General features: G+C 39.6%; 1 protein-coding gene across 3 annotated transcripts in view; it reads left to right on the top strand.

Moving 5' to 3' along the window:
* kcnh3 (potassium voltage-gated channel, subfamily H (eag-related), member 3) overlaps positions 1-25,483 on the top strand; it is a 113,324-nt gene that overhangs the window by 41,371 nt on the left and 46,470 nt on the right. Inside the window, exons 1-3 of one of the 3 annotated variants that reach the window (XM_077617382.1) lie at positions 18,815-18,899; positions 21,475-21,708; positions 25,026-25,160. In XM_077617382.1, the coding sequence (XP_077473508.1) occupies positions 18,878-18,899; positions 21,475-21,708; positions 25,026-25,160 (391 nt within the window). In that variant the 5' untranslated portion in view covers positions 18,815-18,877. Of the gene's footprint in view, positions 1-18,814; positions 18,900-18,924; positions 19,067-21,474; positions 21,709-25,025; positions 25,161-25,483 lie in introns of those variants that run through there. The other 2 variants (XM_077617383.1, XM_077617381.1) reach the window with 2 other exon arrangements.

Genomic DNA, 25,483 nt, shown 5'->3' with positions numbered 1-25,483 from the left:
TTAAGTATCAGATCAACATTGAGTCACAGCTGACAGAAGGTTGCTAAATATATACGCATTCTTATTTGCTAAAGTTAACAAGATATTGATTGTCATTTTCTTTTATATAACTTCATGATTAACTTGAACTATATTTCACAACATTTGGAGTTCAATGGCAGCAGAAAGCAAACATTTCCAGTGCAAAATAATTCAATAAATAATATATTTTCTGCACTATAAGGCGCAACTAAAAGCCTTATCTCAAAAGCGCCTTATATATGGATCAATATTGATTAATCATCTGTGTGAAACTCCCTTTAGCACAGCTCCATCTAGTTGATGTATAACAGAACTCCTAACCACTACTCCTATTACTACTATAGCTCCAGACTAAACTCTAGACTGATGGCAATTCAGTCGTAGAGTACACATAGCTAGAGACAATCATCCCGCTAACAATCACACCACCAAGTGGGAACCGATCCCACTCCGCCTGCACCAAATTCAGGCGAAAGAACCACTGAAGCATCGAGTGGCTTAAAACAAGATTCAAAATCTCAACATAATATTTATGTTTTTCATTTTCCGGCAACAAACCAAGACCTTCCGAAAAAGGTACTCAGTCTTAATTCAGTTGATTATTAATTTTTTTGCACAATGAGCACTTTAATTTCCTATGTCCACTCACCATTGCTCTCCCCATCTCTTTGTGGTGGAGTGAATCCATTATGTCTTTGTAAAGATACAAATGTGCATTTATATGTGTGCGCGTGTGCATGTGTGTGTGTGTGTGTGTGTGTGTGTGTGTGTGTGTGTGTGTGTGTGTGTGTGTGTGTGTGTATAACCGTTAAGTCATACCAAAGTAAGTTGTCACTGGCTATTAGATTAGAACTTTATTTCATCTCGTATTCGGGATATTTCTTGGTTGCTGTAGCAAGACAGACAAGACACACAAGACATTGTAGACCTAGGTAAGAAACTGGAGCCACACACAGGAAGTCCACACTATATAAGTTTTTTTTTACTATGGTTTACTATCTTCAGATGTAAAAGGGAATTTCTCACATCAAATCTTTTTCATTAAAGTTAAGACAGAGTGATCGCCCCAAAATATTGATTATCCACACTGGCTAGTTTCTTTTGCAGATGTGAACAATGAAAAAGTTATAGAGTTTGGCCTCTTTTCAATTTGGCACCAGCATTTGATGTTTGCTATTGTTATATATAAAGCATGACTATATTTTTTTGCTTTACAGTGGAAAACTCAAGTTTAATTGTAAATAGAATAAATATTTTTGCGTGTCCTGGTTTTGTAATGCTCTGATAGATGTTTAAGTGTTTGAGACAATGAGATTTTTTTCCCACTGGGTTCATTTTAAAAGGTCTTCTGCAATACATTTTCTGTAACTTGTACTAGACTTTTTCTGAAATTCTTCCAATGTTTGGGATGGTGGAAAGAGGCACTGTGTTTTTCTCATCAATTGCCCCACCCTCTCAACTGTCTCCACGGAAACGCGCCACAATTGATACCTGTCGCCAGGCAACATTCGCTGGTGTCTTTGCAAGACAACGCTTCTGTATGAGCACACGTGCACTTACACACAACTTTACTGTCAATGTTGGGGTGTGTGCGCACACGTGTGTGTGTGTGTGTGTGTGGGTGTGTGGGTGTGTGTGTGTGTGTTTCGTATCAAAAGGATCAAGCATGCACAGGCACATGTCGTATGTCTTCTCATACTCTACATCAGTGTTTAAAGAGTGAGATAATGTACCATGACACACAAGATGTGACTGGTGGTGTTTATATTAAATCTGATCATTTTTAAAATTGTTCTAAAAAAAATTCTATTTTTTGTTAAAAATCTTTCTCACTCATTGTGGGTTTCTTTAAGAAAGTGAAAGGATGGATTTTCCCCCTGTTTTGCCAAGTCCCCTGTTATTGTTCTCTAAACGCAAGTCTTGATGAGAAAATTCAGTAGATGTGTGCTCGTATTTAATCTTCTTCCTTCAGGCAATTAACTTATTAACAAGTTACAAATCCATAGTAGCAGCTTGTTATTCTTAATACCAATTTTTGCACAATTTTGTTTCATCAGCTATACAATTTTCACTGTTATTACGTCGTTACGGAATATATATGATCAGCATTTACATATGGTGACAATACTACCACTTATACCATTTAAACTACTGGAAAACATGTCTTTAGGACATTCTGCATGGTATGCTCATTTGGTATTGGATAATAATAATGATCACTTGTTGTCTCTTTGTATTGTTGGACAATGCTTTATATTGCTTGCATAACCTTCATTTTTCATTACCTGTGCTCTACTGGCAATCTTACATTGTGAAATGGCTCCCTGTACTTAGGTTTTATATCCTAAATGTACTTTTTGTTATACTAGTGGCATGCTTGCCAGAATTGGTCAATAAAGATGACTGATGGAAGTGTACAGTTGGTGCTGATCTGACGAAAAAGATGTTTCTTCTCACTCAGTATTTGAATGAGTACTGACAACATTGTTGCTGTAGAAGCAGAGAAGGAAATAAATTCTCCCTTTCTGCAAGCGGAGCAGAAAATGTGGATAATGTTTGTATATGTTGCAAAGAGAAAAGGGAATGTTGATCTTTTATTTATTTATTTTTTTAAGTTTGTTGATGCTGTTAATTGGATCACTACCCAGCCATAGCTTTCTGTCTGGCTAGTTAAACAGGGATAGAACAGGAGAAGAAGAAAAAAAAATGTGTGAATCAGTCACTCGAATAAGCTTGCTAACGCAGCCTGTGGCCGGGTCATTTAGCTATCGCTGCATCTGACACTGTCCACATCAGTGACAATAACTCGTATGTAACTGAATCCAGGTGAGATAATCCTGTTTCTCATATTACATAAGAGTTTATTACACATTTTCATGGTGTTCGTAGTGTCAGGATCAAGATTATCCTCGCTAAACCGCTTTTTATTGTTTAAATATCTTCATGCAAAGCCCTATAAAGTAGTTTTTTTCTTTTAATCAATCAAATGAAATTAAGGATGACAAAGTCCAATTAAAACTTCAACCAGATTCAAATTAAGTAAAACACTGCAAAGAAAAGAAACACTACAGGTTAAAAGTAACAAAAGTAAGGCTTTTCTAATGCTAATATTAATAAAGCAAGTCGCTTATATTGAATTAAAAATCCAAGCCATATTGCGAAAGGCAGTGGTGGTCCGTGCATTTTCTCCTAGCGCCTTCAACAGGTAAAATCCATTTCCTAGCGGCATTTAATGATTAAATACAAATACTGGAGCTTTTCAGACATTACAACCGGGCCGGGGGTGATTTCAGATATCAGAACCGGGCCCACAATTGAAATATTATTTAGGAATAAATAACCTTGAACCTGGCAACAAATAATGGCTGAAATGTGATTGGTTAAATGCTTCAATATGAAAACACACATCTGGAAGCAGTGCAACCAGGTGGAAAAGCAATGAAAGGAAGCTAACAGACAATTTGGAATTATTTAATAAGTATTCATGGACAAAATATAATTAACTTCAGTCTGTGATTCAGATATTTCTTAGGTCAGCAGGGAAGGCCTTGAAGGCCCTGACGGCCCGCCACTGGCGAAAGGTCATAAAAAGTCACCTCACAAAGTGTCCACACCTTTGGGAGGGTTCAGATGCAGGTTAAAGAGTTCATCACCGTTACAGCTATCATGAGTGTCCCAGGAGATTGAACGTCATTCCCGCCAAAGCCTTTCATGCAGTCAAGACTGCATGCGGCACTAAACACATGTATGTAGATGAGCCTCATATGAAAGAATGAACATGCACTAAAGTACATTTGCAGATTCTTTACCTTCTTATCACTTCTTAACCAACACAAAGTTAGGGATATAATGAAAAGGAGATGCAATACCCTCTCTTTGAGTACAAAGTTGTAAAATTTGGAGGAGAAATGTTTTCATTCATTTTTGGTATTGAACAATCGATCTCATTACATTGAGGCTGAAGCGCTTACCACTCAACCAACGGGCTGAGAGAGAAAAAAATTGAAACTAAAAATGAGTTGACAATTAACAGGGACAAATCTATTCAATATTGAATATGTTTGCAATATTTTACAGGAGAAAAGTTAGAGGAATGCTACAAGATGAACACAAAAATTAATGTAAAACAAAAAAATAGCCAGCTAACTGTGGGTAGTAGTAGAGTACACCTACCCAATCACACAGATACTCATACCCAGGGACAATACAAAATGGTCAAGGGGCAATGCTGAAGTCACTGTTAAACACAATACACCCACAGTGTCATAATTTATCACCTTAACTAGAAATACCTTAACTAGTATATTCTCCCTATAAGTGAGGTTTGTATTTTCGTTTCTTACTAGAGAATTTGCCCTCTCCCATCTTGCGAACCGCCCTGACTGAGACTAGGGTTAACTTCCCTGTCGATTGGATACAGTAAATTGAAGCCCGCTCACACTGAAAGCTTATTTGCTAATTTTGCTGACTAAACCAATCAGCACACTATCTGTCAAAGAGAAGGACGACTCGCTTTGACAGACGAATCATGCACAGTCTCAAACCTTCCTCTTTTCTCTGCCTGTGCAATCTAATTGTGGCAGGCTATTGGACACATGATGCACTAGTTATTATTTTGCCTGCATGCTCTTGCACGGGGTGGCCCGGCGGTCTCACGGTGGGAGTCCTGTGTTCGGTCCACCTGTGTGGAGTTTGCATGTTCTCCCCGGGCCTGCGTGGGTTTTCTCCGGGTACTCTGGTTTCCTCCCACATTCCAAAGACATGCATGGCAGGCACTCTAAAATGCCCTATGTATGAGCGGGAATTGTTGTTTGTCTACTCGTGCCCTGTGATTGGCTGGCCACCAATTCACCTTTGGCCCAAAGTAAGCTGGGATAGGCTCCAGCACCCCCCGCAACCCTAGGGAGGATAAAGAAGCGGTTCAGAAAATGAGAAGATATCTATATAATATACATACATCTATATATATTTATATATATATATATATATACATATATATGTATTTATATATATATATATATATGTATTTATATATATATATGTGTGTGTATATATATATATACATTTCATTATTTACTATTTATAGTGTATTGATATGACTCAGAGAAAGGGCCTTTGCGTCTACTACTTAGTCTTGTTATATGGGTTAGTTTTTGTTATTCCTCCTTATTTGCTGTTGCAGTTGGTGCCATTCTAGCACTTGTGACTGACACTTGAATTGTGGATGGCCTAAAGCAAACACAATATGTCGTTAACAGGAACTCAAGCACCCTTTATGTCACACACAGGCATTTTTACCTTCTGTGTAAGAAAACAGATTAATGAGATCCAGTGAACTCTATACGAGATCTGCCCTTTTCTACGGTTGAGATTATTTCCACAGAATTTATTACACATTTGATTGGAAGTATTCATTCTTTCATTCATTCATTTTCCGTAACGGTTACCCTCAAATGGGTCGCTGGGTACTGGAGCCTATTCCAGCTGTTCGGTGACTTGCACCTAAGGGAGGACCACATGAGTGAGTCGGGGGTAGCAACATGTAAAATCGGGAAACACATACTCACAGTACGCCGTCAGCCTTATGTGGGAGATAGTGATTTGTTTTTCTTGGCTTTACATGCAATACCTTTTTTGTACTTGATTTTCACAGGTGTTAATACATTTGTACATCTACTTATGAAATTAATTTGTTACAGAACTTGTTTTGTAACTTGGATTTTTCGTAAGTGGAGTAGTACTTTATATGTAAATTCTCAAATTCGTTCCACGGAATTTAAAGGCATTCGTAAGTAGAGGTACGACTGTTTGTTCAGTCAATATCATTTGCTGCATTGCAATTGAAGTTATCGTTTACAAGACTGTGATTTCCGAACTGACACGAAATGCACCTAAATAGAAAGAGAGCAAGAAAAGATCCGTCTTGTCAGAAATAGGAGTTGCACGTCTCATCTAAAGGACAATAAAATGTAGAATCCTTACAAAAACGACTTGACAGCTGTTTGTTCTTTCGAGCTGCAACGGTTAGTTGTGCGGTGACAAGCACTTGAGTGAGTGTGTAACGTGTAGATAGAGCAGTGTTGACAGATTCGACAAAATTTCCGCCCAACTGAGTGGGTTGGATTTAAGATGTGATTGGCTTGGAGTTTTTGTGATCTGGAAAGCGTGGACTGCAGCACGCCAGTGCCTCGTGTGTATGAGATTTAAAATGTTAACATTTATTTCTCTGATGGACCAGCACCTGGTGGCTCGCGGACCGTTGGTTGGGGACAGATGATTTAGAGCAGGGGTTGTGAACACGTGGATCCTGGCCATAATGAATTTGCTTCTTATTGTATTTTGTATATACTGTGGCTCTTTGCCTCATTTCATTTTTCCCCTTTTTTATTCTCTCTTAAAACATACTCACTTTCATCAGAGCCCATTAAAAACAAATAATAAATTATATTTAAAAAATAATTTGGCAGATTGAATCTTTTTATGCTACCTCTGATGTAGTGCGGTTTAAAATGTTGGCTTTTTGTGTCTAACTAGTTCGCCATCCCTGATTTAGAGTGTTCAATTAGTCTACGAAATTGGAGTACCTGGAGAAAACCTGTGCGGGCTCAGAGAATACATGCAAACACCACACAGGAACCAGTGTGCTAACCAGTTAATTATATAATCATTACAATATGAAATAACAGTTATTCTGATTTGATATGATTTGTTATTTCAAATGTTTGGATCAAAAGAATAATCCTTAGCATGAATTAGCACACAAAAGGAGTTCACTGTAGCTGATAGAAATAATTTGAGAACGCTATGCATTCAAATCATATTCGTTTTAAAAATTAGTATTATTATTTTTTCCATAGGACAGCTCCTAATCTGTACATACAATAATCCCTCGAATTTTCCCCCAAATCACTGGCACTATGTGTCGAAGAAGAAGCGGTGCCCTGACCTCTGCCATTTTTCATCTCTTGTCTTCTGTTTGGGGGTTTCAGTGTGAATTTTGACATTTTTATTTCAATACCTAATATTAAAAAACTGCGATGTACTGAAGCTGTGAATGTTGAAACCGCAAATTAGTGAAGGACAACAGTAGTTTTATTTCACCATATAAATTCCAAACATTCCTTGGAAATCAGTTGTTGTTTTCACCCTTATAGGAACACAAACAGCTTACTTTCAATTGATTCCACATTTAAGTGCCCACAAAAATATCAAACCTAATCCTTGTGTGATGTAGCAAACATGGCAAACAAATGATCTTTAACAACACTAAACTACCAAATACAATGAGGTATAAATGCATAATATTGCCAGTTGTTGTAATATACATGTACAGTTCATATGGTGGTGATGTCTGTTCTTGAGACAGCTAATTCCTTTCTAAAACAATATAAAGAAATCAGTGGCCAGGCTTGTTATCTATTTTTTGCCTCTGAATTCAGCATTGGCACCCATGTGTCGATAATCTTGCATTGATCCCACACAAGAGCATCCAGTCTGTCTACTAAAGTGCCAACAACCAGTCATCATTCTCTCATGGTATAATAAGCCAATGTTGACTATTTAAAGACACAACACATTTTAGATGTTTTGTCTTCCTAATTGTTTGTGCATATGTAGTTCCAGGAGTTATGATGAACAACCTGTCTCTGTTTTCAACCTTTAGTGAGTCAGCCAAGACTACTAAATATATAAACACCAAACACAAATGTCTGAACGAGTAGAAGTACTGAATATATCGATAATCTCATTTTGTTTTTTTGTTTGTTATTTTTTCAAAGTGACATACTCAATGGAATCTACACTTGTTTCATTGAACATATAATCCTGAAAACACTCACAGGAAGCCATGAGAAACCCTTGTATGGATGCACACAATTAGGAAAAAATATTTTTTGCCCTAGAAATTTTGCCAGCCAAAAAATGCTAGAAGAAAAAAACATTCATAACTTGAACTAGAATATATATTGGATTTATGGGAAAAAAAATATTTATTAAAGAGCTTGAACAAATATTATACATTATGATTGGTGTGGGAGTCAATTTAATAAAAATATTAATACAGAGATTTGTAGTTAGGTAATCTTGCTTAAACACATTTTAATCACACAGCAATATTTTCCTCCAAAAAATATTTCTTTCAGAATTCAAAGGATTTCAGTGGATGAATATAGTTGCAATGCAGTCAATTGTATTTCTAGCTATACTAGTTGAAAAGCTATTATGTGGGAAATTGTTAAAGCGCTATTTTAGCAAAAGCCTATAATTAAATTGTGAAAAAAATACCAAAAACACACACAAAGTAGCACACTTTACTTCTGGTAGAAGAATCATAAAAAAATAATGAATATTAGACTGACCTAAGACTCCACGTAATCATTTTTTTTTACGATGAATTGTGCTTAGGGTAGGCCGGTGGCCTCAGTGGCTAGCGTATCGGCTTCCCAGTTCTGAGATCCCCTGTTCGATCCGAGGTCCGGACATTCCTATGTGGACTTAACATGCTTACGTGGGTTTTCTCCAGGGTCTGTTTTCTTTCACATCCCAAAAACATGTATGGTTGGCTTGCTCAATAATTTAAATTGCCCCTAGTTATGAGTGTGGGCGTGAATGGTTTTCCATCTCCCTGTGCCCTGTGATTTGCTGGCCACCAATTTAGGGTGTCCCCTGCCAGGTGCCTGTAGTTGGCTGGGATAAACTCCAGCAGCCCCAGTGACCCATGTCAGGATAAGCGGTATGGAAAATGGATGAATGAATCATGCTTGTTTAATTGTATTTCCTCGTGTCAACTTGTTTAATGTGGCAGAAAAATTTTGCACTGACAAAGATTCCTTGTTTGGAACATAAACTACAAGCAAAATGCAAAAGTCTTGTTTTTGAAGGACCCTGGAAATGACTAAATTTACATGAAATGGGATCTTTAAACCAATCTGATGAAGTTGTTGTGTTTGTTCAGGCATGCGTGACTAATTTGTAGATCTGTTCAGGATAGAAATGCATAACAAATGTGATGGTGCCCATTGGAATTTGAATTGGTGTCTGGATTTCCCCCAAAATTCATTGTGCATTACCAAACTAATTCTGAGTGGTTTACACATGCAATTTTTTTATTAGGTGTATCCAAGTACTCCCTGAGCAGTCCACATGACCGCTTCTGTGACCTATCTTTTTCCCCCTCTTCCCTGGACAGAGTTACCTGGCAAAAACACAAAAAAAATGAAGTAAATGTGTTTTTCCTGTGTTGGATGTGCACCATCAGGTTGGAAACCTTTGCAGTAATGGTTATCACCCTTCACAAGAATCCATTTAAAGTGACCCAAGTTCACCATTTGACAATATGTCTGCATGTGGAATTCACAATGACTCATTTTGGGAATGTTATAAACTATAAGGATTATAGTAATACTGTAACTCTTACACCATTATGCAAGAATTAATAGCTAAATAGCCCCTCTTCTCTTTTCAGCAATTGTGCCAGCCTGCAATTTGCATGACGCCTTAGCAGCAATGAAATAATAGCAAATTCATATTAAATATTAGTTCAATACCAGAGGTGGCCAAGATATCCACACCATTGAAGTACGGATACATGTTTAAAAATGATCAAAGTTGACATTTGTATTCAATGTTTCAATGAAGTCACACAAAGAAATGCCAAATGATTTTTTTTCATTCCTTTATAAATATGCATAATGCTTGCACTGACAAGAAAAAAAGCTGTTGTAGTTTAAAAGTTTTCTTTCTAATCTCTGGTGACAGTTTTTAGAAAAAAATGTGTTATGTGACTGTTGAAACATGTCTTAAAATAATACTTTGCTTTTCTATGACTTTAATTTTAGGGACTCGGAAGGCAGAATTCAAAGATTTGACAGTTTAGCATGAGGCCAAAAGTGTGTTTCAGTAAACTGAACATGAGTATTGGATTGGGCTTGAAATTTGTCATTGATAGCAAAGCAGAGATGAACCTAATTTACAAGCACACATACCAATGATGTGAAGTTGCTGCGAATGGGATGGAATTCATCACAGTTGTACAGCAACTCTGCATGTTTTTTCCATGATGGACCCGGGAGTGTTCATTGTTGCTATTTGATGTTAACTCAAGAAATAAATTATTGAAAGTAGAATGAACACTAATTCCCTTCTCCGGCATTCAATTCAGCCACACAGGTCCTCCAACATGTAAAATTGGCACACCGATTCTCTCTAATGAAAAAGAAAACATCAAAACAGAGCCCATTATATTTAACTCAATAGTACTAAACAGACATAAACCGTGTGCGGTCGATTGGTCGCCGTCTTTTGGTCGCCGGTCTTTTGGTCGCCTGTTGTCGCGGTCGGGGCGACCAAAAGACCAGCGACCAAAAAACTGACGACCAAAAGACCGGCGACAAAACAAGTTAAAACAACACGTCTACGCATCATTAAAAGCCAACAATGGCCATGAGCAGTTTCACTGAGCGGACGTGTGTATAAGAGTTTGTATGTACATGCGTTATCCCTTTAAGAAGCTACGTCAGTCAGGGTCTTAACAAGTTCTCCAACAAAAAACAATAAAAGTCCGGGAAATTTGGAGCGTTTCTGTAGCCTAATAATTACTAGGGCATTAAGTATGACTAAATAGTAATTTGCAGTTTATATTTAGGGAGTTTGAGCAACGATTTAAATGGTAATTATCACTTACCTTCCGGGTGACCAAAAGACCGGCGACCAAAAGATCGGCGACCAAAAGACCGGCGACCAAAAGATTGGCGACCAAAAGACCGGCGCCCAATCGACCGTGTACCGATATAAACAATGATGTTTATGATGTTCAACTGCTCATAACTCAAGAACAAAAAGAGAGGAAACAAAACCTGATTGTACAGTGTTTTTTTCGTCTGACTTCAGTGCGGGTAGCATGGGATTGATTCCCATTCTACGATCTGTGTCTTACGCCTTAGGACAGGGGCCGGCACCCCCAAAATGTTCAAAGAGCCAAATTGGACAAAAAAAACAAATACTATGTCTGGAGCCGCAAAAAAAATAAAAGCCTTATATAAGGCTAATAATGAATTCAACACATGCACTGTGTCTATATTAGCCTACTATCAAATTGACTCAGAGGGCTACAAATACATCATTAGTATTCATGATTAAATGATAATTTTCCCTCCAGTCCATCTGCATTCACTACGATGCCACCTCAAAATTAACTTCCTTACAATATGAATTAATTGTGTATTATTGCTTTGAGGAATTTAACAAAATCTGATTTTTGATGTTATTTTTATATGGAGCATTCGACAAAACCAAAACATAATGGAGTGAGCATAACGTGCCCCTTCACCATCTGTGAACGGTTTTCCACACTTTATTATCTCCCCGGTTGCAACGAAGCTTCACGGGCTGCTCTATTGGAGTTTGGAGATGCAATCCACTTAAATCTCTTTTTGTGTTCCTCTAATTTCTCCAGAAGTAATTCAATGGCTCTTTTTCTCTCTTCACCAAATGGGTACTCGGATGCAAATCTAGCATGCCTATCCTGTAAATGTCTTTTCACATGACTCATTTTGTTATTTGGCAACTTCACGCAATCCTCACGCATTGGCAATGAATGCAAATGATTCTGTCCAATTTGAATCCCCTGTTATTTTTTTCTTTTCTCGTTGGGATACATGGCCCATCACACCGTGACCGTACGTTTGGTCGCCGGATGTTTGGTCGCGGACGTTTGGTCGCCCGGACCCAAACAATGGGCGACCAAACGTCCGGCGACCAAAAGTCCGGCGACAAAACAAGGTAAAACAACATGGTCTACGCATCAATAAAAGCCAACAATGGCCCTGAGCAGTTTCACTGAGCGGACATGACAAGGGACGTCAGTCTTAACAAGTTCCCCAACAAAACACAATAAAAGTACGGGAAATTTGGAGCTTTTCTTTAGCCTAATAATTAATAGGGCATTAAGTATGACTAAATAATAATTCACAGTTTTTATTTAGGGAATTTGAGCAACAATTTTAAATGGTAATTATTAATAACCTTCCGGGCGACCAAACGTCCGGCGACCAAACGGCCGAGTACCCCATGACACAGTCCCCGATTTGTTAACAACAGTGACCTGCCTAGCATCCCGCCCTGCTGATAAAATGTGTGTCGCAGGCTATAACTCAAACTTTATTGATGGAAATGTTGAAATTAAATATTTATCCTACACATTCTTACAGTATTGGAAAACATTAAGAATGTTTGTCCTCCTAGAAATAACATATTAAAACAAAAAATATATTTATCTCCCCCATTTTTGAACATTTTTAAAAAAGCTCCAAGGAACCACTAGGGCAGCGCTAAAGAGACCCAGGCGGCTCCAGAACCTATGTTTGCTCACCCCCGCCTTAGGGTGTAGTCTGCCTTTCGCCAAAATAACCGGGGATAGGTTACGGCACCCCCTGACAAAGACACGCAGTGTTGAAAATGAATGAATGATGGTAATGTAATTTTAGGTAATTATGTCTTCCAAGTGGTCCAGTGGCGTGAGTGTTTAGTGTGCCGACCCTATAGTTCTGGGGTACTGGTTTTAAAGCCAGGTCATGTCCATCTGTGTGGAGTTTGCATGTTCAATCAATCAATCAATCAATTAATCAATCAGAAGCCTTTATTGTCATTATACAACAGCTACGTATGGAGAAATTAGTGGATCTACTCCACAAAGTGTGTGTTTCTCAGTAAAAACATAAATAAGTAATATAAAAAGTCACGTCCGGGCAAGGTAAATCATCAAATATTGCACATTCCAAAAACATGCATGGTAGGCTGATTGGACACTCTAAATTGCCCTTAAGTATGGGTGTGAGTGTGCATGGTTGTGTCAGGAGTGGCTCGTTTGCCCCTCCTGGCTTGCGGTCAGGTTAGAGCAGCTGCAAACAATCCTTGATTACTTCTTGATGTGGGTATTTAAGTACCACGGAAGTAGTTAGTCATTGTCGGACCGTCCTGCGTGACATCCTATGTGTTACAGCACACATCGCTACAAGGTACTATCCCCCATGCTCCTGTTTAGTTTCAAGCCCTTACTGTTTTGTAAAACCTTTTTTGAGTCATTAAAAATTACCGTCATGAGAACAGCCCGTCTCGTTCCCTCCTGCTTCCCCGCTACTGGGTCCGAATCCCCCCGATCGCGCCACGACGCCTCGGTGTGATCATAACAGGTTGTCCGTCTCCTTGTGCTCTGCGATCGGCTGGCCACCGATTCAGGGTGTCCCCGCCTCCGAGCTGGAAACAGCTGGGATTTGCTCCAGCACCCCCCTGCTACATACAGTAAAATGATGTAGTGGTCACATCCAGACATTGAGCTCACACCTTTGCTTTAGGACAAGCAAACTATATTCTTATTCCAACCACGTGAACTTGAAAAAGCTCCTGAATAAAATGATTACTGCATTGTTTGGAGGAAAGGAGGTAAACTAGGAATTGTCATCATTTACCTTTCCCCGATTAGGTGTCTGCAGCAGTGACTCCAGGAGCAAAAAACAGGGTTTTGCAACCAGCAACATGAATAAATACAGCATTTGCAAATGCAGTGTTGAGTTTTGAGAGTACTGTGTGTTTCCCTCAAGGTTGAGGCGGCATTGCTCATTTGCTATTGCATTCATAAACGCGTATCTCACCAGCTGAGAGGTGCCTAGCAGACAACATGTCCTATGCAACCAATTATGCCAATTCCAACTCGCAATTGTGAAGAAATGTTAATGTGACAAGAAAATTTGGTTTGACGCTTAACAGATATGCCAAAATAAGGAATAAAGTATGAGAATCTAATGGCAGCCCGTCTTTGGAAAAACCTGTTGGATTGTGATTGTTTCCTTTTTTTGTATATCTACCTGCTTCTTGTGGATTAGGAGACCACCCCAAGAAGCTGTCTCTGTGAGCAGCATAACAATGCGACTGAATGATTTTTTCAGACTATAATCATGTGGTGATGGAAATGCATTATGGATTTTTATTTTTCTTATTTTTACATCCTCTTCATATCATATAACATGCTTAAAACAATACCTCACTTGACTAAAAATATGAAAACAAAGGGATAATTTTTGTTGTTTTCTCCTTCCTGAAATGGGTGTCAAATATTAGATAATTTTGTCTCATAAAATTATCCTACGATCTTTGTATCTGAGGTGTGTTAAGAGTGTATTTGTCAAGGGTTTTAAATAGGTTGGGGCCAACAATATTAAATGTTGAACTTGATTCATATTTAGGACTTTTATGGTCGAGGAATGGTCCCAAGGCAACACACCTTGCACTATAACATAAAGCATAATGTAGCCATTAAATATAACAAGTGCTTCTTGTCAGTCATAGCCAATGCCATTTTTTTCTATAAAAGTGGGTTCCCCAGCAAGAAATAAGTATGTATTTTCATAAGCAAATCAATTCTAACAATATCACAATTTTATAATGAGTCCACCATCGTTGGGGTTAGTTACTTTTCAACTAATATACAGTGATACAACTTTGTACCGTGAGTGTTGCCTATCCCATGCAAATAGGTATTATAAATACAAGTTGTGGTTAATTTGAGGCCATTTCTTTCTTTTAATATAATATAAGGCGGCCCGCGGCTCGAGTGGTTAGCACGTCAGCCTCACAGCTCTGGGGTCCTGGGTTAGAATCCAGGTCGGTCCACCTGTGTGGAGTTTGCATGTTCTCCCCGGGCCTGTGTGAGTTTTTTCCGGGTACTCCGGTTTCCTCCCACATTCCAAAAACATGCATGGCAGGTAGGTTGGACACTCTAAGTTGCCCCTAGGTATGAGTGTGAACGTGAATGGTTGTCTGTCTCCTCGTGCCCTGCAATCGGCTGGGCATCGATTCAGGGTGTCCCCCGCCTCTGGCTCGAAGTCAGCTGAGATAGGCTCTAGCAACCCCCGCGACCCCAGTGAGGATAAAGCGGTTCAGAAAATGAATGAATACAGTGATATTTCTACTTAAGAAATCGTCTACATACGATATTTCCAGGTTGTGAAACTTTTTGATGTGAAACCCTTTGTTCCAAGATATGAAAAACTGTCCAAGTTACGAGACATCTAACAAAATTTTAATATAAAACTAAAATATAAATACACTACACTTTGTATTGTTATTTTTGTCTTGTTTTTTTATTTGCTAAAGTTGCTTTACCACTGGCTATCACCCAACACCTCAGTGGCCCCCCATTCGCTAGGAAGAATGGGGAACCTACCAGAAGGTTAGCACGCTGTAGAAGTGTTTGGACTCAATCTCATCTCATCTCATTTTCTGAACCACTTTATCCACGATAGGTTCATGGGGGTGCTGGAGCCTATCCCAGCTGACTTTGGGCCAGAGGCGGGGGACACTCTGAATTGGTGGCCAGCCAATCGCAAGGCACAAGGAGACAAACAACCATGTCTTTGGAATGTGGATGGAAACTGGAGTACCTGGAGAAAACCCACACAGCCTCGAGGAGAACATGCACATTCCACACAGGCGGACAGACCTGAATTTGAACTTAGGTCAACTACTGTGAGGCCGACGTGCTAAACAATGAAAACATAGTTAATACTTACTGCTTTTAACCAATGTACTTTTGTGTGTACACACACTGGGCATTGGATGGACATTTTGAAGGGCTGGAAGAAAATTCAGTAAACCGTTTAGCAATAAAGTGTTAGCCATTAGCAAACAGATGACTCGTATTACGCAAATCACCGCTACTGGGCATAAGAAAAATCACAGGCTGACTTGGAAAAGCAGCTGGCGGAAGAGAATTAATGGCGTACATTATTTTTATCTAATATAAAAAGTACTATTGTTAGAGTTGGCCTCAGAGTTCTGGGGTCAAGGGTTTGATCCCAGATGGCTCCTCACTGTGTGGAGTTTGCATGTTCTCCCCAGGCTTGTGAGGGTTTTCTCCAAGGTACTGCTGTTTCCTCCCACATTGACCACTCTAAGTTGCCCTTACGTATGGGTGTGTGTATGAATGGTTGTCTGTCTCCTTGTGCCCTGTAATTGGCTGCCAACTAATTCAGGGTGTCAGCTGCCTGGTGCCTATAGTTGGCTGGGATAGGCAATAGCACCCCCTGCGATGCCTGTGTGGACAAGCGTTTTAGAAAATAATTGAATATTATAACAGTAATACGTTACACAGCCAGCATAAAATGGAAAATGCCCAAAACTATGCCTTCTATTTCATCCCTGCTGACCACCAGGGATGGTGCTGAAAGCACTTACTCATGCACGAAGGGTTCATTTAGTGCTTTCAGTACTGCCTCTGGCGGTCGGCAGGGGTTCATTGAGCCATAGTTACATACATAACTTTGCTTTTGTGACATAACTTGCGATCATCTAAATTCTCTATCTCATAGGACTTGAATTATTGATCTTTGATGGAACTGAATCTTAATGCATGAATGCTGTGTTAAGATTGTCAAATCTTACCAAACACAACACAGCCAAACTAGTTAAAAGACAGATTATTTATATTTATGAATGGGATCTGTTGCGGAATACAAATCATTCATGAACCCAAACCAATAGGCACTCAGCCAAGTTTTTACCAACACCTGCACTGTTAAGAGAGTCATTTTTTTTCTAAAGAGAACTAATATCAAAGCCCAAGCTGCGCATTGAGGTGAATCCAAATCAGAAAATTTGGACTTCAAACAACAACTCAGCTCTTCTATTAATTCTACTCTCCTTAGATTTAAGAGGCAGCCTGGCTCATGTGGTAAAGTGGTCTTCTTGCAATCAAAAAGGTTGGAAATTTGATACTTCACCCTTGTGGCCATGTCAAAATGTCCTTGACCAGTGAACCCCCTATTGCTGGTGATGCTGCATCTTTAAAGATGGCATCGAGTCAAAGGACTTTGAATACTTGAATGTGGTAAATCACTTTTGAATTGAAAAGACTTTAATCATGCCTTTTTTTGTCAAAGTCTCTGATTGTTCAGGGTTGTATTGTGCCACTTGTGTTAAATAAATAAATGACAATGATGAAAATTATGTCCTCAAAAGACAACAACAAAAACTGTCTGTAGCTGCCAGGCAGTCAAGGGTGCGCACAATCTCTCAAATAAAGTCAACTAGGATAAAGTACAACCAAATGTCTCATTAGAACCACTAAGTTTACAAAATTAATTGTGATAAATGTGAATTTTGTGGGCATTTGCGGCATTTATTGCAAAGTGTACAATTGCAACACATGCATTTATTGTGTGTGTGCATGTGTGTGTGTTTGTGTGTGTGTGTGCACCCTCGGAGCATTGAGTAGAACTTTCTCTTACTTTATCAGGGTTTTTATTATCTTATTTTTTTTCTTGACGTCTTCAGGTCCATTGAGAGGGACAAACTAACAGGATGTGGAGACAGCACAGTAATTATTGGTTCTCTATGGGATTAACTCTCTTTCTCTCTCTCGAATAAATCACACACACACACAGAATGTAACATAACAAGGTTTCTGTGTTCACAGATGCAAAGCTGGTTTCAACCTACTTGCCCCTTTCTTGTGCCTGCAGGCTATTAACTGAATAAGCACCGGCAGAATTACATATAAACACATTGACAACGGTCCTCTGCTGATTGCCAATTATCAAGCAGAAATTGTAGCCGTAGAGGAGATAAACACACATCTGATGTTCTCGCGGCACATGGACGGGCAGTTAAAGTAAAGTCCAAGTCAAACAACCTTCGTTTGTCACATGATCAGTCCAGGTTATGTGATAAAATGAGTGAATTTGAGGACATTACAATCAATAAAGCTAATTAATAATGCAAATTAATAATACTTACTGCATGTGCGAATAGTCGATAAATAATCTAAATAAATTAAATATACATACCGTATTTTCACGACTATATGGCGCATCGCATTTAAAGCCGCAGTGTCAGTAACGAGTGCTATTTCTGTATTTGACACACATAAAAGACGCATCGCATTTTAAGGCGCACCCACTAGATGGTGCTGCGCTAAAGCGAATGTCAACAAAACAGTCAAATCGTTCAGCCAAACTTTATTAATAGATTACAAATCAGCTTTCTGACAACTTAATTCACTCCCAACATGAATAAACAACGTTTTTTTTATTTTCTCCGACGTTAAAGTATTAGTATTTTCGTGACACAGCAATAGCATAATTACTCATGGTGAACAGGTGGGCATCTCACCAACGTCATCATTAATCAAGTCAGTAATTTCTGCCTTCCTGAAAGCTCGGAACACAGTTGAAACTTCCACTGGGAATGACGACGAACATAGAATTAATGTGCTTGATCAACCGAAATGCAACGCCGTTTTATATATCTCAGCATTCACTGGCGCAACGGAAATAGAGTCTGGGGCTGCTTGCCGTAGTTGCCAGAGCTGTTGCGGTTCGATATTTATCCAGATATTATATATAATTTTATCGTGATAACAATTTTAGTATTGGTCCATATATAAAGCGCACTGGATTATAAGGCGCCCTGTCTATTTTGCAGAAAATGTAAGACTTTTAAGTGCGCCTTATAGTCGTTAAAATATGGTATATATATATATTTCCTAAAAAGAAAATGTTTTAAAATGAATGACCCCTTTAGGGAAACAATAAATACGACATGGCCCTTTATCAAAACAAGTTTATAACTACCCACTTGCTTTGCCATAACAGAACGATGCTTTACAGATGTCACATTTCGTTGGGGTTTTAGTGGAGGTGTGTGTGTGTGTGTGTTTTCCTTGTGTATGCTGGCTGGGTGATTGTGTGTGATTTTGCCTTTTGTGTCCCTTCTGGCTTCCCTTTCCTCTCCTGGCCAGCTGTTTCTATTTTGTGATTAGAACCCTTGTTCAGGTATTAAAACGCAAGTGTTTGGTGACATTTTTATGGGAGTATTACTTTATGCACGTAAGTCATGTTTTTGCCTCTTCATCGGTGTGCGTCTTCCCCCGTTTATTTGTCACTTTTACATGAATCAATTTTGTCATTAAATCCCTGAGCTGTGCACCAGCAATTTCGCTGCTTTTTTTTCTGCCTCTCATCCTGGATTCTGTCCACGCCACGCACCCGAGGAGGTCATGACAATCACTTTTTTTGAAATTAAGTTCAAACACAAAACTCAAGAGTAAGGCTAATGTAAAATCTGGATAAATTTAAAGATTTAAGAATGAATAAATAACGTTAAATCATAATTTAAAAGACACAGAAATGTTTGAGTTAGAAAACACAAATGTTAAGGTTATTTTTTCACCTAAAACTTTAATTTATATATATTTTTCATTTATCTTAGAAATAACCTTTAAATGCAAAAAGTACTAAACCATACCATTAAAAAGAAAGTCTATATAATCTGGCCAGTGTGTGTTTTTTTAGATTACAAATCTTTCACCTCGTTTTCTCTAAAAGATTAAAAAAGCACTGTGGGTACGACAGGGCTTAAATTTATGTCCAAATAAAACATGAGTCTACTTTAAGTAGAGAAGCAAATGTTAGTGCATCAACTTGCAGATTTCATCTCATCTCATCTCATTTTCGGAACCCTTTTATCCTTACTAGGGTTGGGGGGGGGGGGGGGGGGTGCTGGAGCCTATTCCTTTGGGCCAGAGGCGGGGGACACCCTGAATTTGTGGCCAGCCAATCGCAGGGCACAAGGAGACAAACAACCATTCACGCTCACACTTATACCTAGGGGCAATTTTGAGTCTCTAATCAGCCTACCATGCATGTCTTTGGAATGTGGGAGGAAACTAGAGGACCTGGAGAAAAAACAGACAGGCCTGGGGAGAACATGCTAATTCCACAGAGGTGGACCGACCTAGATTTGAACCCAGGTCTCCCACTTTGAGGCTGACGCGCTAACCACTCAGCCGCTGGGCCGGGCCTGGATTTGCAGATTTGAGACTCTGAAATCTAGGGGTGCTACTCCAAATAAGGCCACACAACTGTAGTCTCACTACAGATTTTGGAAAATACATTTCACATCTGTCCCTTTGGGGAGGTACATAGTAGAGACCTGATTACTATTGTACCAGGTGCATAGCTGCAATACAAACCACCTGAGTCTGTCGTTGAAAGCTTTGGACAATGTATCCTTTGGATAATCCAGAGGCGCATGCCGGTAGAGGAGTGGTCAGCTCACAATTCTGAGATCAATGGTTCCAGCTTTTCTGCGTGGAAGTTGCATCTTCTTCCCAGGCCTTTGGGGGTTTTCTCCGGGTACTTCAGTTTCCTCCCGCACCCCAAAAAGATGCATAGTGGGATGATAGAACACTGTTAAATTGTCCCTAGGTATTTGTTTGAGCATTAATAGTTGTTGTTTTCTTGTGCCCTGTAATTGGCTGGCAACCATTTCAGGCCGTCCCCCGCCTGCTGCACATAGTTGACTCGGATAGGCTCCTGCACCCCGGTGACCCTTATGACAATAAGCGGTAGGGAAAATGAATGAATAAATCCAGAGGTTGCATAGAATCAAGCTAAGGCCTGCACAAAATGGCAATGTATATGTTTTGACTGTTTTGCTACTTGCAGTATCATTGGTACAGAGAGCTCAACCTCCAAAACATGTTCCCAAACCGTTTAGTTCAGCTTAGTTTAGCTTATCTTAGCTCATTTTATCTTGCCAAATCTTATTTTATCTTAGTTGAATCCTTTTATATTACTTTTAGGCCTCGTATTTGATTACAAATGACTGATATGCATTTCCAGCCATCTGATGTTGTTGTAGTAGGCTCGATTCTCGCTGGTGGCGATATGTTTCTGAGTGTGAATGGTGGATTTTCTCTGTGTCCCCTACGGCTGACTGGTGTCCAGTACTGGAATTGCATCTCAATAATTCCTGTGTGCCTCTAATTGCCTGGTGCAAGCAAAATATGTTTTGCATGCTTGATTGTTTTTACCCCCAGTAACTTTACCTTGACAGCTTTATAACCACCACCTAAAAAATAGCATATTTACTAGACTATAAGTTGTACTTTCTTATAGTTTGGCTGGGCCTGTGACTAATACAAATGACAGTACTTTTCTTTTCTCCCTTACCTCTGACAGCCTGTTATGTTGTCATTTTTTTCTAGCCCATAGCTATCTGAAAAACTGTTCTGTTGATGCTTATTTAACCTGTTGTCCTTCACTTTACGAATGTTACTATAACTTGTGTTCCTTCTTGCTCGCTGAAAAAACAAGAACATTTCCCTGTCCCCCAAAAAAGACTCGCAATAATGTATAAAAATAATACTTGAGTGCGACATATATTTATTCTCTTCATTATGTATTCTTTGGCTATTGCGACTTACACCCAGATGCGATTATAGTCTGGAAAATATGGTCTTTGCTTAATCCTCCCTGGCCATGTTGTGTCCTCGAACTAAAACGCAAATTCCTGTTTGTATTTGGGATGATAACCCTTGAATATTTGTAAAGTTTTTTTTCGGATGCACAGTGACACGGTCACGCATTTTGATGTGGTTTTTCATGTCTTGTGTCTCAGACAGCAACTTTGTGCTGGGCAATGCACAGGTGCAGTCGCTCTACCCCATCGTTTACTGCTCAGATGGCTTCTGTGAGCTCACTGGCTACGCTCGTGCAGAGCTCATGCAGAAGAGCTGCGCCTGCCACTTCTTGTATGGCCCTGAGACCAGTGACGGCTTCACTTCGCAAATCCAAGGAGCCCTGGATGACAGGCGCGAGTTCAAAACTGAACTGGTCTTCTACAAGAAAGAAGGTGCGTCAAATTAGAACAATATCAATGGTCTTTTTTCTCTGATTGAAAAGTAACTCCCTATTAGAACTAGTGCCATTACATGTGTTACGTTACATTACATTTTTTGCTGTAACTTTTAAAGTAATGCCTTACATTTTTCAACATATAATGGCCCTTTAGTGTTTGTTCAGCGTTACCCACGCTACCACGTTACATTCATGATCCAAATGAAATGTCTTTGTCTGTACTTGTGAATGGGCGGCCCGGCGGCTGAGTGGTTTCCGCCAGCCTCTCAGTTCTGGAGTCTTACGTTCAAGTCCAGGTTGGTCCACCTGTGGGGAGTTTGCATGTTCTCCCCCGGCCTTCGTGGGTTTCCTCCGGGTACTCCGGTTTCCTCCCACATTCTAAAGACATGCATGATAGGGTTTGGACCCTCTAGATTTCCCCTAGGTATGAGTGTGTGCGTGAATGGTTATCTGCCTCCTCGTGCCCTGCGATTGGCTGGCCACCGATTTAGGGTGTCTTTCGCTCGTGCCTGAAAGTCAGCTGGGATAGGCTTCAGCACCCCCACAACCCTTGTGAGGATAAAGCGGTCCAGAAAATGAATGAATGTACTTATGAATTGACTTGAGAAAAACTGTGAGCAAACACATTTCACTTTTATTCAGCTGAACATCCTCCCAATCCCAGCGCCTGCAGGCAATGTTCACGAGCACATCTGCAATAGCACGTGAGTCTATCTCTAATTTATCTCTCTCCATGGTGTCTCAGTTGTCAGAGTTGTGTTTTTGAACAAAACTCTAGAGTCCACATGACTCTTCTCCTTTTAACATTGTCACGTACGCTCGGGCGTGGAGCGTCGTTGGGCCCAAATGCGGGGAAGTAATCAAGGACATGGAAATAGTGCGCTGGCAAAACTTTTAATAAAACATGGCAAGGGTATCAACAAAATAACAAGGACTGACGGGGGGCACGTGGAAACGAGGATCATGGCATAGAAACCTAGAGCAATGTCATGTAACACAGAGAACGCGGACGATCGAACAAAGATTGACAAACACACAGGGTTTAACTAGACAGACATGGATTGACTAGACAATTAGGAACACCTGGGCCATACAAGAGGCAGCAAGCAGAAGATATACCAGGGGCGGGGAAATGACAGGGAACCACAATGGGTAATCACATGGATAGAACATGGATGAATTAAACTCACAATGCAACACTATCTACTAACAAAAAAATATATGTTTGCATTCCATTGATATATTTACTGCAATCTTCAATAAATATTATACCACCTATCTGTCAATTGTATTTCCTTGTCATCTTACAACTTCTCAGTCTCTGACAAATATTATTGAAACAAAACAGCAGTATCATGTTGCTGTTTAATTTTACCATTTTACTCCAAACAAACAAGGACAATATGTTTAATAAGGTTAATCAGGCACTCTGTCCTCCTGTATTATTCACACACATTTGCTACTCTGGGGTTGGGAAGGTCATGCAGGAAACAGTATCCTTAACTGCCATGCATCGTCTCCGGGGGATTAAGAGTCACAGGAACCCAAAACAAAAGCATTACCAATACATAAATATTCTGTACTAACTCGCAATATATCGGCTTTGGTTGCCCATATCTCTTAGTGATTGTTTCAGTTGTCACAGAGAAAAAGTTGAAACAGGGACAAAGTAATCCAATTTTTAAGAGTTAGGGCTTTGGATAGCATGTTTGTCTGTTTGTCCGTCTGCATCTCGGCCTGTCTGTCATGCTGTTTAAGGAGACGAAAAATGGTGAATCTTGGCCAGAATACAAATGACTTCATACCTTTAAGTAATTGTTCAACAAATTGCCTCAAAACTGGTAAAACCAAATCCTTTTTGCCATCTCAACCACCAGGCTTTGCCTTCGCTACAGGAATCAACTGTAGTTGGAACAAATTGTTCTGCATAATTAAAATATTATTCATTCATTTTCTGAACCGCTATATCCTCATTAGGGTTGTGGGGGTGCTGGAGCCTATCCCAGCTGACTTCGGGCCAGAAGTGGGGGGACGCCCTGTGATTGGCTGGCCACCGAGAGACGGAGACGGACAACCATTCACACTCACACTCATACCTAGAGGCTATTTAGAGTGTTCAACCAGCCTACCTTGCAGGTTTTTGGGATGTGGGAGGACAACAGACCACATGAAGAAAACCCACACAAGGCCGGGGGAGAACATGCAAACTACACACTGTTTGGTTACCTGGGCTGATACTTGTGCCATCAGAAACGGAATCAGATTTTCTTAACTGAATCTGAAACTTGAATAGGTGAAACATAAAACTGTATCTGAATTATACACGAGTTAAAGCTGAATTGTTGGATTTGAATCATGGCCTTTGAAACTGAATATACATTCATTCATTTTCTGAGCCATTCATCCTCACGAGGTTTACAGGGATGCTGCCAGCTAACAAGAATGTTTTAATTTAAAATTTGTAATTCACCAACTAAATTGAAGAAACTTTTTATTTTCATTCATTCATTTTCTGAGTTTGTCTGTTCTCCTGTCTGCATGGGTTTTCTCCCGTTATTCCAGCTTCCATCCTAAAGACATGCATTGTTTGTTGATTGAACCCTCCAATCAGCCTACCATGCATGTTTTTGGAATGTGGGAGAAAACCAGAGAACCCAGAGAAAAACCCACGCAGGCCTGGGAGAATATGCAAACTCCACACAGGTGGACCGACCTGGATTTAAACCCAGAGCTGTGAGGCTGACACACTAACCACTCAAGCCGCTGGGCCACCTTTTTTATTAGAAGAATAAATGGGCTCAAATTAACCAAAAGTTGTATTAATAATACCTATTTGCAGGGGATAGGCAACACTCACAGCACAAACTCTGTCAATACTTTTAGGATGTAGGTACTGGTAATCGTATCTAATTTAAAGCCATCTGGCTAGGAAATGTTATTTGTGTTTGGCCATAAGTTTGCGACTGAGGGGACAGGCTGAGTGCACAGCCAGGGGTAAGTGTGCTCATCGAGTAGTACTAATAAACATTCTATCATCAGCATTCTGGAGAAACCTGTCAACAAACAAACATAACCAAGAGATCATGAAAAAAAATCCTATATAGGTATATTGAATCCAGGATATAGCTGGTCAGCCCTTAAGAATAAGCACACTCGGCCTGTGTTTTAGCAGTCAAGCCAGTATGTATTGGACTCACTTTAATGCCGGTGTAATAAACAACAAACTACTCTACACTTTTGGAAGAAAGTTTACATGTGTTCTCTAGATATGTGTAATGGATTGTATGTTTACTATTATTCTTCTGCATGCAGGCACACAGTTCTGGTGCCTTCTGGACATCGTACCCATCAAGAATGAGAAGGGCGAGGTGGTCCTATTCCTGGTGTCCCACAAAGACATCACCGATAAGAAGAAAGACCAGGATTCAGAACAAGGACCTGACACAGGTGATTGAGCCGTATTTAGACTCTAATTTTTAGGACTATAGACGTTACTTTTTTCCTCTGCTTTGAACACTAATTTATACAGTCATCAAGTGAGCCTTACTGTATATTTTTACAGGTTGATAGTGTGTACGTTTATAGTCAAAGGTTTTGATGAATTGTTATATCTGGATACAATATTTGATTGCAAAAGTTTCAAAACTGCACAACCACAGATCACCAGAGATTTGGTGTAATGGGGTGGATTGGATTTTTCTACTACTCTTGATAGAAATGTAGAATACTTTGTAACAGATTCTTTGTTAAGTCCATGGCTGCTATCGTAA

The sequence above is a fragment of the Stigmatopora argus genome, chromosome 13 (assembly GCF_051989625.1).
Source record: "Stigmatopora argus isolate UIUO_Sarg chromosome 13, RoL_Sarg_1.0, whole genome shotgun sequence".
Classification (NCBI taxonomy): Eukaryota; Metazoa; Chordata; class Actinopteri; order Syngnathiformes; family Syngnathidae; genus Stigmatopora; species Stigmatopora argus.
Note: the sequence above shows the minus strand (reverse complement) of the source record. Positions and strands in the feature narration are given on the sequence as shown.